At 36.1% G+C, this 15,671-nt stretch overlaps 1 protein-coding gene across 1 annotated transcript; it reads right to left on the bottom strand.

The window, feature by feature from the left end:
• Positions 1-7,161: 7,161 nt before the first annotated feature.
• Positions 7,162-15,670, bottom strand: HSPA13 (heat shock protein family A (Hsp70) member 13). Its single transcript, XM_017539842.1, has 5 exons — positions 15,547-15,670; positions 13,619-13,959; positions 12,216-12,429; positions 9,956-10,123; positions 7,162-8,647 (listed from the first exon to the last, which is right to left on the bottom strand). Exons 1-5 carry the CDS (start codon positions 15,569-15,571, stop codon positions 7,980-7,982), a joined length of 1,416 nt encoding a protein of 471 aa, XP_017395331.1. The 5' UTR covers positions 15,572-15,670; the 3' UTR covers positions 7,162-7,979.
• Between the last annotated feature and the right edge of the window lies 1 nt (position 15,671).

Genomic DNA, 15,671 nt, shown 5'->3' with positions numbered 1-15,671 from the left:
TTCAAGGGATTCTCCTGCCTCAGCCTCCCAAGTAGCTGGGATTGCAGGTGTGTGCCAACACGCCCGCCTAATTTTTGTATTTTTAGTAGAGACAAGTTTTCACCATTTTGGCCAGGCTGGACTTGAACTCCTGACCTCAGGTGATCTGCCCATCTCAGCCTCCCAAAGTGCTGTGATTGCAAGTGTGAGCTACCGCCCCCAGCCAGCACCACAGTGTCTAACTATTCTGGGCTGTACTGAGTCTTCCCTCTTTGATTCATGCTTATCTTATCCACATTGAGCAAAATGCTAAGTGCCACTTGTTCTTTAAGTCTCTAACTTCACTTGGGAGTTCCTTTCTCAATGGAGTATCACTCGATCTTCTCCCTCTGCCCTCCAGTGTGATCTAGACGCCACTTTTCTGTGCTGTCATTAGCCCCACATCCATACGTTTATCATGGCAGGGCTCATGCTCTATTTTAAGTCTCCTTTCCCTTTGAAGGCAAGTGCCCAGTTTTAATCGTCTTTGTATGTTATGTTCCTAGCATAGTCCTTTCACATAACTGATATCCAACCAATGTGTGTATAATGAATGGCTAGACGTTTTAGAGTACAATAAATACTAATTTATATAGATGTGGGCTGAGCACACACTTATAATCCCAGCATTTAGAGGGGCCGCGGTGAAAGGATAACTTGAAGCCAGGAGCTTGAGACCAACCTGAGCAACAAAGCAAGGTCCTGTCTATACAAAAAATAAGTAAATATAATGAAAAAAAATTAGACTGGCATGATAGTGCACACCTGTAATCCCAGCTACTCAGGGCGCTGAGGTGGGTGGATTGCCTGAGCCCAGGAGTTCAAGCCTGCAGTGAGGTGATACACCATAGCACTCCAGCTTGGGTGACAGAGAGACACCCTGCCTTTAAAATCAATCAATAAATAAAACAAATAGGTTTTAAAAATATATGTTGAGTTATTGTACAATATATGAAATGATGAAGGAATCACAGAAAAAATGTTATTCAGCTGCTTTTGGGAAAGAGTAATTATATATGAACAGAATTTTATAATTTTTTATAATGTTTTATATTTTTACTATTCACTTTTGAGTAAAAAAAAAAACCTAGTATTTTCTTTGGAACATTATTCTTTGATTAACATATCAACCTCAGTGAGATATTTTATTACATTTAATGAGAGGATTGTTGATTTGTAGTCCTAATCATATTTTGAAGGACTTTTTCTTTAGTAATTTTATTTAAAAGAGGCAATATTATGTCTCTGAATTGCCCTTCGAATTTAAAGTCTTTAAACTTCAATTGGGTTTTCTTTCAAGAAGATTTTAGTAATAGAGTTTAACATGTTCTTTAAAGCCATCAACCATTTCTTTTATCCTCTTTTTTCCTTCCTATGCAACCCTGTACAACCTTGCTTCATTTCCTAAGGGTATTTATGAAAAGTTGCCTTAAACTAGAAAACTTGTATCATCTAAAGTCTCCTCCCTTAAGGATGTGAGCTACTTGAAGCGCTGTCCTGTCTTTACAAGTGCTTTGTATGTACAGCTGTCGAATTCCATTAAGAAAGGAATCAAGATATTTCATTAATATCAGTTAAAAGATGTTTTAGCTCTCTACTTGTATAATTTTAGTAAATCAGAGAATCTGCATAATTTTCAAATATAGTGGAAAATCATGGATAAATTGTGGTAAATTCACATAATAGAACTCTATCTAGCTATGAGAATGGATGAACAACAGCTACAGGCAATTTGATGAATCTCACAAAGAATGCTGAGTGAAATAGCCACAAAAGAATATTACTATATGAGTCCGTGATTCTATTTATATAATTTTTTTAAAGAAAAGCTAATTTATACTATTAGAAGTTGGGATACTGGTTATCCTTGGTGGGGAGGGGTTATAAAAGGGTACACGAGGTAGACTTCTGGGATAATGGTAGCATTTTGTTTCTTGAAGTGAATCTGAGTGATTCACTTTGTGAAAATTCAGTTTATGGAAATTCATCAATCTGTGTATTTAGAATATGTGTAGTTTTCTGCATGTATATACAGATATATATTATTTTCATATGTAATACAGAGTAAAAGGAAAGCAAAAGTAAAAAACAAAAAATGACTAAATCAGTGATTCAACGATAATTTTATTGTTTTAAGAAATTAATATTTTATTCTTATTTCAATTATGTACATTGAACTTGTTCAATTATTAATGTATACTAGAAACAAAGTGAAAAGTACTCAAAATGATTGTATTACAGAAAGGTAGCACATTTGTAATAAAACGGTTATTCCATGATTGTATGATTTGTTTAAAGATTTTAACTTCAAAATAGATTAATAAAATAAGGATAAATTTAAATATACAAAATATTTACCATAGCTGATAGAGAAAAATGCTAAGTAGCATTAAGTTGCTTTCTTTGAGGATAATGAGAATGTTTATTATTGAAAGCCCAGGATGTGCCAGGTAATGTGCTATACATTTGGAACATGTATCACTTTCAATCCTCACTAAATATGTAAGAAAGGCATTATCCACTCTGTCTACCAAATATGATACTAAGATTCCAAGAGGAGCTGGGACAATAAGACACAGAATCCAGGTCTATGTGACTACAAAGCTGATGATGCTCTTCCTAGTTCTCTACCAAGATGTCTCATTCCTAGAAGTCACTTAAAATTAGTCTGTAGTTCAAAAGAGTTTGTACAATCCAAACATGTAATTTTTTAAAAAGCCTGAGTTTATACACACATACACATATACATATGTATAAATATAAAATAAGTTACAGAGTTACAAGTGTTAGAGCATTTGAAATTTTTTAGGTATTTTAGGTAAGCCAATTAATAGGTAGTTCATGAAGTATCAAACAAATTGCATGTATTCCTGCTTTAAAATCTAAAAAACTTAATGTAAGGCAAACTGTTTATAATTCTTGTCAAAACAAAGTAAATGCTTTACCGAATCAAACTTTTTTACATATTTCATCAGAAAAACTCTCAACAATTTACAGAAATTCTAGACCCATTGAATTAGGCTCTAAGGATATTAGGTAATATAACCCACTTGTGGCATCCTTAATAAAACCACATAAGGCCAATTGTAGTGGCTTATTCCTGTAATCCTAGACTTTGGGAGGCCGAGGTGGGCGGATCATCTGAGGTCAGGAGTTCGAGGTCAGCCTGGCTAACATGGCAAAACATTGTGTCTACTAAAAATACAAAATTTAGCCAGATGTGGTGGAATGTGCCTGTAATTCCAGCTACTCAGGTGGCTGAGGCAGGAGAATTGCCAGAACCTGGGAGGTGGAGTCTGCAGACCACACCACTTACACTTCAGCCCGGGAGACAGAGCAAGACTCCATCTCAAAACACAATAAATAAAATCCACATAAAATTGGCAGTCACTGAACACTGTTTGTTTCTGTATCTACCATATGCACTAATATCGCTTTCCATGTGCCAGGCACTTACAAAAACCAAATGAAATAAGTGCTATTGATTTCATTTTGTATTTAGAAATTAAGTTCTAAACCTGCTTGTCAAAAATGTAAAGGAATAAATACCATAAATCTTCAGCGTTAACATTATTTGGTAAATAAGAGGCCTTACATGGATACTATCTAGGTGTGATAATGGAACAGCAAAGGTACTATGGGATTATATTCTGTAACGGATTAGGGAGCCCAGCATTTGGATTACAAGCATAGACTGGATTTGAATCCTGACTCTCTCACTTAGTTGTAATCCTGGGAAAACTGCCTAACACATCTATGCCTTAATTTCCCTATTTGAAAATGCAGATAATAGTACCTACTCATATGGTGGCTAGAACTAAATTAAATTGATTAGTATTAGTAAAATATTTAGAGCAGTGCCATAGTAAGAACACTATTATCTGCTGTTGTGTAACAAACTAATTCAAAGTTTAGTACTTTAAAACAACAAAAATTTGACGATGAGTTCATGTCCTTCATAGGGACATGGATGAATCTGGAAACCATCATTCTCAGCAAACTGACACAAGAACAGAAAACCAAACACCGTATGTTATCACTCATAGGTGGGTGTTGAACAAGTAGAACACTTGGACACAGGGAGGGGATCATCACACACTGTGGTCAGTAGTCGGGGGCTGGGGGAGGGACAATGGGGGTGGGGAGGGTGGCAATGGATAATGAGGGGAGAAATACCAGATACGGGTATTGGAGGGATGAAGGCAGCAAACCACATTGCCATGTATGTACCTATGCAACAATCCTGCATGATCTGCACATGTACCCCAGAACCTAAAGTACAAGAAAAAAAAAAAAGAAAAACAAAACAACAAAAATGAATGATCTCACATTTTCTGTGGATTAGGAACCTGATAGTCACATAGCTGATGAAAGGCAAACTGTTTATAATTTTTGCCAAAATAAGAATTAAGGTCTCTCATGAGTTAGCATTCAGTCAGTTGTAGTTGCATTATCTCAAGCCTTACCAAGGCTGAGGGGTTCATTTCAAGAAGGCTGTCTCCCGTAGCTGGAAATACATGTCTCCTACCACTGGGGGGTAACTGTCGGCCTCCATGTGGCCTCTCTTATAGGGTGTCTTTCTATACCTGTATTCACCAGAAAAGCCTTCTTTACGTCGTCTTTTTTACATGGCAGCTGGGCTCTGAAAGACAAGTCAGCAAGAGGGTGCATCCAAGAAGGAAGCTGGTCTTTTTAAAACCCAGTTTCAGAAATGACATCCCAGCACTTCTGCCATATTATTCATTGGCAGAACTTCATTATCTCTTGCCCAAATTCAAGAGAGTAGGATTACACAAAGGTGTGAATTCCACAAAGTGGGGATCATTGGGTCTTACATCAGAAGCTGCCTACCTCAGTGAGACACTATCTGTTAACTAAGGTAAATATGAAGTATTGCCGTATTTCCTCGTATATTTGAGTCCCTCCAAGGTCAAGTCTACCATCATTATTTAAAAGGCTCATCTTAAAAGACTACATTAATCAAATGCATTTCTTAAAGAAGCAAAACACAGTATTTCTTTTTCATCCAAAGACTAATATAAACTTTGTTAGAGAAATATTTATTAAGCATCAACCAAAGAAATCCTGTTATGCAGGATTATTTATTAACTAACTAGATTAGGTTAGCATAGTTTAGCTCCTGGCTCCATTATGGTCAGAAGCCATGAATTAGTATTCAGAATTCTGAAGATGCTGTTCATATGCTATAAGAACTGTCTTTTCTAAATTAGAGAAATAAGTGGAAAGCATATCAGCAACACAAAGGATACAGAGAAATGCACATTTCTGGAACTAGGCATCAGCTAGTGAGGTTGAGTGCCTAGGGCATCAAATCAGTTCCATCCTCACTTTCTTATTTAGAAGCCTGAAAAATGTACTCCAGACTAGTCCCAAATGAGAAATACACAGTTTAAAAAACAAACTGCAAAATGGTATTTATTTACATGAAAACATGAATTAGCTGTATGCACACAAATATAAGAGGAACAATCTGTTACGCACAATAACTGTAATATTTAGTACATGTTACACACAGTAGTATCTGTTAAGTCAGTGGTTTGAGTGAAAACACAGTACCAAAACATTCCTGATACAAAATAAATTACTCATTCAAATATTTGACTCATACAAGACACTTAATATTTTAAAAGTTACGTACTTCAAATAACACTGGCTAAATGTACAACTAAAGTGAATTGTTTTATGAAAAGACTTCAGATTATTATTCACAAATGATCCCTTTCAGGATGCATTATCTTTTAAATAAATAAACTACATTGATTTTAAGACTATAAATAGCCTCCTAAGATGATTGAAGACATTCCTTCATTTTATTAAAGGTGTAGCTATATACTAGAGAATATGCTAAACTACTGCCCCCAAAATCCAACACTGTCATTCTAATTTTCAGATACAAATTATTTAAATTCCAACTTTAGGACATGAGATTAGCTGCCTGTCCTACTTTGTCAATTGTTTCCAAAAGCATTAATGGACTAAGAGATTGTATTGAACATCTCGAACATTTGAGAAACTCAAGTTATTTTTTAATATTATAATGTTTTAGGTTAAAACTGATCCTATATATGGAGATTCTGAGATAAATTGAACACTTTTAGAAGACCTTCACAAAGACTTTTTCAATTCTACAATCTACCAAAGACTTATATAAAGTCCAAAAGAACATCTGGAATATTTTCCTAATGCAGTGAAGGATTCATCTTTGGCATTTCTCTATTCGTTCTAAAGTAAAATACTTCAACAAACATTTTATACTTTTCTATCTAACTGCTACAGACATTTTCTGTACACAAAGGTATTTGATTGAAATTTGTGTTTTAACAGCAATTTCATTGCTAATAATTTTTTTTTAGATATGAAAAATATTAGTAATATTCAGCTTTTTACTATGAGAAGCTGAAATGTTTTGAGGTTTTTGAAATGAACTTGCTTAGTTTCCTTTTTCGGTGACTGGAAATTTAACATACTGTCAAATTCAGCAATGGATAAAGCAAACATACTTTACAATAAAAAAAAAAAAGTTGACCAGATATAATTTTTGAGTTACAATATGAAGCATTCTTCTACTAAGGAAAATATGTGTGTATATATATACGTGTGTGTGTGTGTGTGTGTGTGTGTATATATATGTATCCATATATCTTCAAATAAAATGGAAATTATAGAAATCAAACTGTTATATTTTCTGTCTTGGTCCCTGTGGTTTTTCTTAAAGGAAACAAACAAACAAAAAAACAACTCTGCTACAAATGCTGATTTGTAGAAACTGAAACTGCCACAACGCCTTCCACATTAGATTTCTACATTATTTCCAGTATTCACAATTTTTTTGCTCTTATCACAAACTAACCTAATGGTTGAAAATAGTCCGAGTGTGACTATTTAAAAATAATAATAGAAAACAATAACAGGGCTTTTATAATTGAGCACATTTTCCTCATTCAAAACTAAATATGAGGAAAAATCTGAGTAAAACAGAACCAAAACCATATAATATCTCAAATACATGCTATATTCCTCAGGGCTTACTGAAAACATAAACAAAGAAACAAAAATATAAAACAAATATGCAGGTAATTGATACTATTTGCCAAAGTTTTCAAAGGTCTTGGATAACAAAAATGAGATAATAATCATGGCTTTATTATGACATTAACACATTCTTCAAATGCAATTAATAATTGTAATATTATTCTCTAACCAAAAAGAATCATGGAAATCCAAGCAGAGAATGATGTACAGACATAAAGGAACTAGAATATAAATTGAGTATTTCTACTATATAGTGCTGAAACATTTGTATGCCTTTAGGAGTGAAATTTATCTATTAAATACATAAAACTCCCAGACAATGGAGATTACAATATGAGGCTTAACAAGATACTGAATTTGTGAATGTAAATTTGTCATAAAATATAGCAGTTATTGAATATTTTGTATGCAGTTTATACTAATACTACTACTATCTTCCAGCCACTGTAAATACCTGACATCAATGCTGTCCAAGTATAGTTCAAATTAATAGTTACATGTGATAACCAAGTAATTACCAGTTCCTGCTAATATAATTTAGTAAGAACTGGGAATCTCATAATTGGCACTATTTAATGTTTACAGAATATAATGTTAAGTGCATATGGTTATCTACCTCCAGAATCCAGAAAATATAGTCATCCATTCTCTTCTAAGAGAGGTGCACCTCAATTTTATCATTTTAGAAGTTATTTGTTAGAATAGGATCTCTCCAAAATCAAATAGGATCAATCTGGTCATGTCTAATCCTAAGACAAAATGTTATGTAAAATTTTCCTGTATCTACATGTTACCCTGTAGGTAAATCTGTGATGTTTTACATAGAGACTTCCTTTTGTGGAGAAGGTAATCTGACATGGGAAGAGATCATCAGACAAGATCACAAATAACCATTATTCCTCCAGAATTCAGTTGAAGTTGGTTTTTTGTAAATGCTTATTGGGAATTTCTAAAGCACTGACTTGGAGAGGCCAAGAGCCTCCATCAATACCTGCTTGGATAGCCACTCCCGTTACCACTGCTAGGTCAGGGTCTACAGATGTGTTGGGATCTTTTCCAAAGAACTCTCGAATGACCTGACGAATCCGAGGAATACGAGTGGAGCCCCCAACTAAAACCACCTCATCAATTTCAGTCTTTTCCAGGTGGCCTTCTTTCAATACTTGCTGAATGGGTATGAGTATTTTCTGAAAGAGGTCTTCATTAAGGGTATCAAAGAGCTTTCGTGATATTTCTGTTTCAAATAAAACCTGACTTTCTCCACTTTTCTTATCAGAAAGGCCATGTCCAAATCCACTGTTCGCACGATGGTCATCTGCTGAGGAAAGTTTGTCTTTTGGCAGTTCAGTGTCACTACTGTGAGGTTCCTTCCTGTCCTGTTCTTCCACTGTTAGTAATACTGACAACTGAGCAGACTGATGAAGAGTCAGATTTAATTTGACCATTTCCACAGCTTGTCTCAACCTGTGGATTTCCTCTTTCCTAGAGGGCATGAAGCCATACGTTTGATAGATCTGTTTATATAAGTACTGAAGCAATCTTTGATTGAAGTCCTGTCCTCCAAGTTTATTGTTTCCTGAGTGAAAAATAAAAAAGTTTAATATATTTATGCATATATGTATGTATACACATATGTTATTACATACATGTAAAAACTGTATTCTGGGAATAACAAATTCCTGTTTCGTGTATTATTACAATTTTATTCAAACAAAAATTGGTTAAAAATAACTGTGTTTCCGGGCATGGTAGCTCACACCTGTAATACTAGAACTTTGGGAGGCTGAGGTGGGAGGACTGCTTGAGGCCAGGAGTTGGAGACTGGACTGGGCAACATAGTAAGACCCTGTCTCTACAAAATAAATCAATAAATAAAAGTTTAAAAAATCAAAACCAAAATAGCTGGGTTAAATTATGTAAAAGAAAGCATCTCTTCATAATATCAAATACTTTTTCAGAGAACAGAGATTAAGAATACAGATTCGCTTACAAGTAGCTATTTAAAAGCACTGAATGTCATTCTCAACAGAAGAAAGTTCTTCTTACAATGAAAAAGTAGGTATTTAATCTCTTTTTCTTCCTTTCATTTTTTTGCTTGCCTGATTAAGACCTGAAAACGTCTTTCTACTTTTCTACCTGAAAACTAGAAAAATGATTTCAAGGAAAAGAGAAATGTAATATAAATCCCTGGTATTTAACTTGATTCAAAAAAGGGTCTGGTTAAGAGAAAAAAAAAGAAAAAATGCAGACGTTAGAATACCTATACCTTACAATTCAACTTCTCAAACTGGTTTAATTCCTTAAGCTAAATTAAACAAAACAAAAACCTTTAAAAAATGATTTAGAATGCAAAATCCTAACATTTCCTAGGAAAAAATACAATTAAATGGTGATATAGGGAAAAGAGAACAAATCTGAACTTGTAATAATAACGCATTTAATTATACATTTTACGGCTGGCATTAATTGTTCCACATTAGTGAAACCAATTGTCTTAGTAAAAAAAAAAAATACAATTAAATTTTCTAAAGACAGCTACTTTATAAAACGTATTAAATGAAATATACTGATCACCCTTCATTTTAAAGAAAGTTTTCTTTCCTCTGTTCCCTTTCTTCACCATCACCATCAAAAGTCCTGATGGTTCAGTGAGCCCTAACTGGGTAATTGGCAATGTATTTATCTGACTTATAGGATGCCCAGTCATTTTTTGAGATTTAACTTTTTGCTATAAATATATAAATGGTGGTATAAAATTACACATACAGAAAATTATCAAAAAGAAGTCGAAGAATTCTGGGGAAAAAAAAGGATGCATTACACATTGGATATGTTAAAGAAAGCGCTGCCTAAACCTCTTCAACTCTCCCTACATTTTTCTTACCAGACATTGCTCGGGTTAGAAACATTCCTCCTTGTTTATTCAGTAAAGACACATCTAGCGTTCCTCCTCCCAAGTCTATTACCAAGACATGGAAAACGTCAGCCTTGTGGAGGCCATAGGCCATAGCTGCCGCTGTGGGTTCATTTATTACCCTCAAAATCTTCAATCCTGTAAGAGTAGTTGAAGGGAAAAAAAACTCATGAGAGGATGCTATAAAGTAATCTTGTCCCACTCAATCTCACAGCACGTTTGTGTCTTCTGTGACATGAACTCCACCACTGAGTAATAATGACAGCAGTCACAAATTGAACAGCAGCATGAAATGGGAACAATAAACATAGGCTCTTCTAAATGGTGTCTTTAAAATTATTCTGAAAGATTATCATATGAAGAAATAATAGCTAAGGTTCAGTGGAATAGGTCACTTTACTCTTTATTAATTGAGCCTTAATTTTCAACAAATCTCCCAGCCTTTTCTAATAATCATATTTTACTTTGGAACAAATGAGTGATAAAAATTTAACCACTACATACTATCACTAAGTGCTGTGGATATTAGAAAGGCTTATGTTAAGCCCGTAAAAGATCAGGTTTCTTCGAATGAAATTTCTGCTTTAAACTGAATGCCATGAGTGGTCTGGAAAGTAGTATGACATTATGGATCAGTTGCTATCACAACATTCACACTCTAAAGAATTCTTCCAAAGATCCTAACACCCTTCCCTTCAGCTCTCTGATTTTACCACTTACTCTACTCTGGCCACACTGAACTTCCCAGACTCTGTGTACCAGCAAACTCCCAGCTTACAGCTGTTACACTGGCTAACTCTTCTTCCTACAACAGACTTTCTCCGTGCGTCTGCATGGTTAACTATTTTGATTTCTTCAAATGTGCTTAACTGTCACTTTCTCAATGACCTGACCACCCTATTTAAATTCTACAAGCCCTCCATCCCTTGACCACCAAAAGCAACCTTGACTCATTATCCTGTTATTTTTCCTCATGGTAGGTTACTTTCTGATATACAATGTCTCAGTGACTCTCAACAAGGCAGGATTTTACCCCCTGGAAGAAATCTAACAACATATGGAGACATTTTTCATTGTCACCACTTGGTGGAGGAGGGTGCTGTTAGCATTTGGTGAACAGAGGTGTGGGATGCTGCTAAATATTTTGTAGTTTACAAGACAGACCTCCACAACAAAGAGTTATCTGGCCCAAAATATCAGCATTGCAGAGGCTGAAAACACTAATAAATTTACCTTTTATGCTCATTCTGTTTTTCTCTCTGGTAGAATATAAGCTCCATGAGAACAAAGATTTCTTTCCTCTTTTAGTAAGGCCCTCAGTATTGGTTCAATGGTATTAAATGTTAAACGATTAAATGATCTACCTCATATTTTAAAAATTATATTGACCTAAACATTAAAGAAATTTAAAGGAAATAATTCCTCACTGCTAACATGTGTCCATTTCTCTTTGAGCCTTTGTCCTGTAGCTATCTCATTGGTTCTTGTTACATATACATTTTATATTGTGCTACAGAGATTTCAAAATTATAGACCTGTATAAAAAGCCATCTACTTTACCTATTGTGATGGTTAATACTATCATCTTGACTGGATTGAAGGATGCAACGTATTGTTCCTGGGTGTATTTGTGAGGGTATTGCCAAAGGAGGTTAATATTTGAGTCAGAGGACTGGGAGAGGCAGACCTACCCTCAGTCTGGGTGGGTACCATCTAATCAGCTGCCAGAGCGTGGCTAGAATAAAAGTAGGCAGAAGAATGTGGAAGGATGAGAGTGCCTGAGTCTTCTGGATTCCATCTTTCTCCCGTGTTGGATGCTTTCTGCCCCCGAACATCGGACTCCAAGTTCTTTAGCTTTTGGACTCTTGGACCTACACCAGTGGTTTGCCAGGGGCTCTCCGGCGTTTGGCCACAGACTGAAGGCTGCACTGTAAGCTTCCCTACTTTTGAGGTGTGGAGACTCAGACTGGCTTCTTTGCTTTTCAGCTTGCAGTCAGCCTAGTGTGAGACTTTACCTTGTGATCCTGTGAGTCAATACACCTAAATAAAATCCCTTTCATATACGCATATATCCTATTAGTCCCGTCCCTCCAGAAAACCCTAATACACCTACCATATAGTTTGTTTATTGTGACTATGGTGTGGTTTGGGAAGTGATAAACCTTACTACAGAAGGTTTTGAATCTAACACAACTTTGAGAAAAGGCAACTCAGTCAAGGGTACTGTTACCTGCAAGGTGAGCAGCTTCAATTGTTGAATTTCTCTGTTTTAGATCAAATTCTGCTGGTACAGAAATGACAGCATTGGCAACTGGCATTCCAAGATATTCCTCTGCCATTTCCTTTAACTTCAACAATAGTCGAGAGCCAACATATTCTGGGGACACTGTGATGGTCTCATTACTTGTCACAGAAAACTCAACCATTCCATTTTTGTTTAAAACCTGTGAAGAGGATTTGCAAATAAGTAAATAAATAAAAGAGTAAAAGTATGTGTGTATATATATGTGTGTGTATATATATATATGTGTGTGTATATATATATACGTGTGTGTATATATATATGTATAAGAGAGAGAGAGATACAGACATACATATATACATAAATACTAGGCCTAATGAAAACTTACCTTCATCTTTACAAAATCAAAAACATATTTGTAATCTATCCAGTATATTCACCAAGATTAGAACTTACTAAATATTGTATCATAAAATCTATAAAATGAATCCATATTAGTTTTTTTTTTTTTTTTTTTTAAGATGGAGTCTAGCTCTGTTGCCCAGGCTGGAGTGCAGTGGTGTGATCTCAGCTCACCACAACCTCTGCCTCCCAGGTTCAAGCAATTCTCCTCCTTCAGCCTCATGAGTAGCTGGGACTACAGGCACAAGCCACCATGCTCAGCTAATTTTTGTATTTTTGGTAGAGACGGGGTTTCATGACATTGGACAGGCTGGTCTTGAACTCCTGACTTCAGGTAATCTGCCTACCTCGGCCTCCCAAAGTGCTGGGATTACAGGTGTGAGCCACTGTGCCTGGCCTATACTAGTTTTTAATAACAACAGAATAAAATTCAACACCAAGCACATTAACTAGAACACACAAGATCCTCAATATATATTTGCTGAATAAATGAAAGAATAAATGACAAAATGTAAGAAATAGAAGTTGCTCATTCAAATATGTAACTCAGGATCCTCTCCCTTTTTTCCCAAATTACTCATTTCTAAGAGTAATAGATAGTTGAAAGAATCTTCTAGTACATATTAACAAGAATAATTTTAGTACATCATTATGTTCTCTTTATATGTATACATATATGTACACATACACACAGAGATTATCTGTCTATGGTACACAGGGCTTCATCAACCTTCCTGCTACCCTGAAAGAGCTAAGCAGGCATGCTGAGGATGTGAGAACAAGAAAATGATAAGGTCTTTAAGTAACTGTTAGCTTTCTGGAATCAGTGATTAACTCATCCAAGAGCTGCTGTGGAATTTGTTATGTAAGATAACAGAACTTTCGTGTATTAATTGATTAAGCTAGAAGAGATAGAATGTTTTGTGACATGAAGCCAAAGCATTAACTGAAAGAGCACGCTAAAATTAACACAGATTTTAATCACTTACCTTAAATGGATATCTGCCAATTTCAGCCTCCAGCTCTTCTGGGGTAAAAATCTTGCCTATGAACCTTTTGGCATCATATATTGTGTTTTGAGGATTTGAATCTGCCAGCTCTACGCTTTCATATCCCACATATACATCATTGTCGGTAAAGGACACCATGCTGGGTATGCTGATATGCCCATTTTCATCTGGAATCACCTTTACTTTTCCTGTGCCAGGAAAAAATACCCCAACGGAACAATAGGTGGTGCCAAGATCAATGCCAATCACTTTAGGAGTAGGCAATGGTAAATACTGTTGTGCCAAATAGCCAGCCAACAGGAGAGTCAAAACAGCTGATCCTGAAATACAGGAAAATTAAAAGATGTATTTTATCAAACTAGTACAATGTGCTAGATTACTGTAGCAAAGACCCTTTAATATCACTCGTTGAAACAAAGCTAAAAAAGATACATATCAAAATTTTTTATAGGACTACTGATAACACTCCTCTCAGGAGGTTTTTCAAAATGTAAATTGTAAAATACAATTTAAAATGAAGTAACAACACAAGCAACAAAAAAGCTCTATAACTGTATGTTTGTGTCATTCTCTAATGAGTGAATGAAGAAATAAAATGTAAAAATATTTCAAAATTATTTGTGTGGATGCTGACAGGAAACAACATTTATCTGGAGCAAAAGCCAGATATAGTCTAATATTATTGATCAATTAATATTTAGATTTTACAGCTTTATAAAAACAGTTTCAATTATTTTTTTAAACTCCACTATTAAAATCCTCACAACAAAAACTTTATTATTGTAAGGCTAAAACTCTCTCCTCCTATCCCACCTTCTTCTCCCTTTCAAAAGGATGAAATGAATAAATTGGATAAAATAATTTTGAAAGTTGCAAAGGTATTAAAACTGTCACTTCATAAAATAGTTAACTTTTTATGTATGTAAGTATGAACCAGGGCCATCCTTCTTGCAATGATAATATTTAAGAGAGAAGAAGCATAAAAGTGGGCAATCCTGACGACAACATCTATGAAAGCTTCTTGAAGACAAGTTTTGTTCACTGTTGTATCCCCCAGGCCAGGAACAGGAGATGATCAACAAGTACTGATTTAAAAAAAAAAAGAAAAAAAAAAGAGTAGGAACAAATGCCACGCAGATTGTAAACATAAGTGAAGAAAGATTGCCCTTTGGATTTTGAATTAATTTCGTATTTGGTATCAGAAGGCTGTGTTATATACCTATTTCCACTCATATTACATACTACCCAAAACGTCAATTTTCAGGTCTCCATGTTACTGATTGTTAGCTCATTCTGATCAACACATAACTCAAAGAAATAAAACCAAATGCAAATCCTACTTTCCCCTTCCAGCTCCGGGCAACATTTCAGAAGCATTTCATCACCTTCGAGTCGCGGGGTGGGGGTATGTGGGGATGGGGGATAGGTAATTCCGAACCCGATTTGATGGAAATAGCGTCGATCGAGCTATACATCAGAGTCCTGAATCCCTCCAAATTCAGAACCCAAGAGCAGACAGCTCCGGATGCAGCTCCTCCCCCTTCCTCCACAAAGGGGCCCTGGAGGTGCACGTTCTCGCCGCCTTCCACAGCTTGCTCCAATTCAACAGGCAATTCACAACCCTAGGTGCTGTTAAAAGGAACGCTTCCCTAAGTCTGACGTCGGTGGGATGACACTGCTGGTCGCCCGCGCCTACCCTACCTTGGCCGGCAGGGGCCGGGGCCCTCCTAGAGGCGTCCCCACCCCCATTCGTTCTGAACAGCCGAAAACCGCCTCTAAGTCACCTTAGCGATTCCCCTCCCGCCGCTCAGCCGGATCCAGGCGGTGAGTCTACTACCCCTGCCCACGCTGGCATCCTCAGGCCGCCTCTACGCCCGCAAGAGCAACAAGGACCCGCGGGAACCCACCTAAGATCGTCATCTCTCTGGCCATCACAGTCCCGCCGAACTGGCTTGGGATGACTGTACCAGACGTGAGGCACCGCCCCCACGCCGCCCGGCAGTCCCGCAGACCCCTGGGAAATGTAGTCCGC

Source organism: Cebus imitator, unplaced genomic scaffold, assembly GCF_001604975.1.
Source record: "Cebus imitator isolate Cc_AM_T3 unplaced genomic scaffold, Cebus_imitator-1.0 Scaffold7, whole genome shotgun sequence".
Taxonomy (NCBI): domain Eukaryota; kingdom Metazoa; phylum Chordata; class Mammalia; order Primates; family Cebidae; genus Cebus; species Cebus imitator.
The sequence above is the reverse complement of the archived record's forward strand: the minus strand, read 5'-3'. Positions and strand labels throughout refer to the sequence as shown.

Coding starts and splice junctions, on each gene's coding strand:
- HSPA13 (XM_017539842.1), bottom strand. CDS start 15,571: ATGGCCAGAGAGATGACGATCTTAG. Junction 13,960..15,546: donor CAGAGAGATGACGATCTTAG/GTGGGTTCCCGC, acceptor CCTGTATTTCAG/GATCAGCTGTTTTGACTCTC. Junction 10,124..12,215: donor TGAAGCTGCTCACCTTGCAG/GTAACAGTACCC, acceptor CTACTCTTACAG/GATTGAAGATTTTGAGGGTA.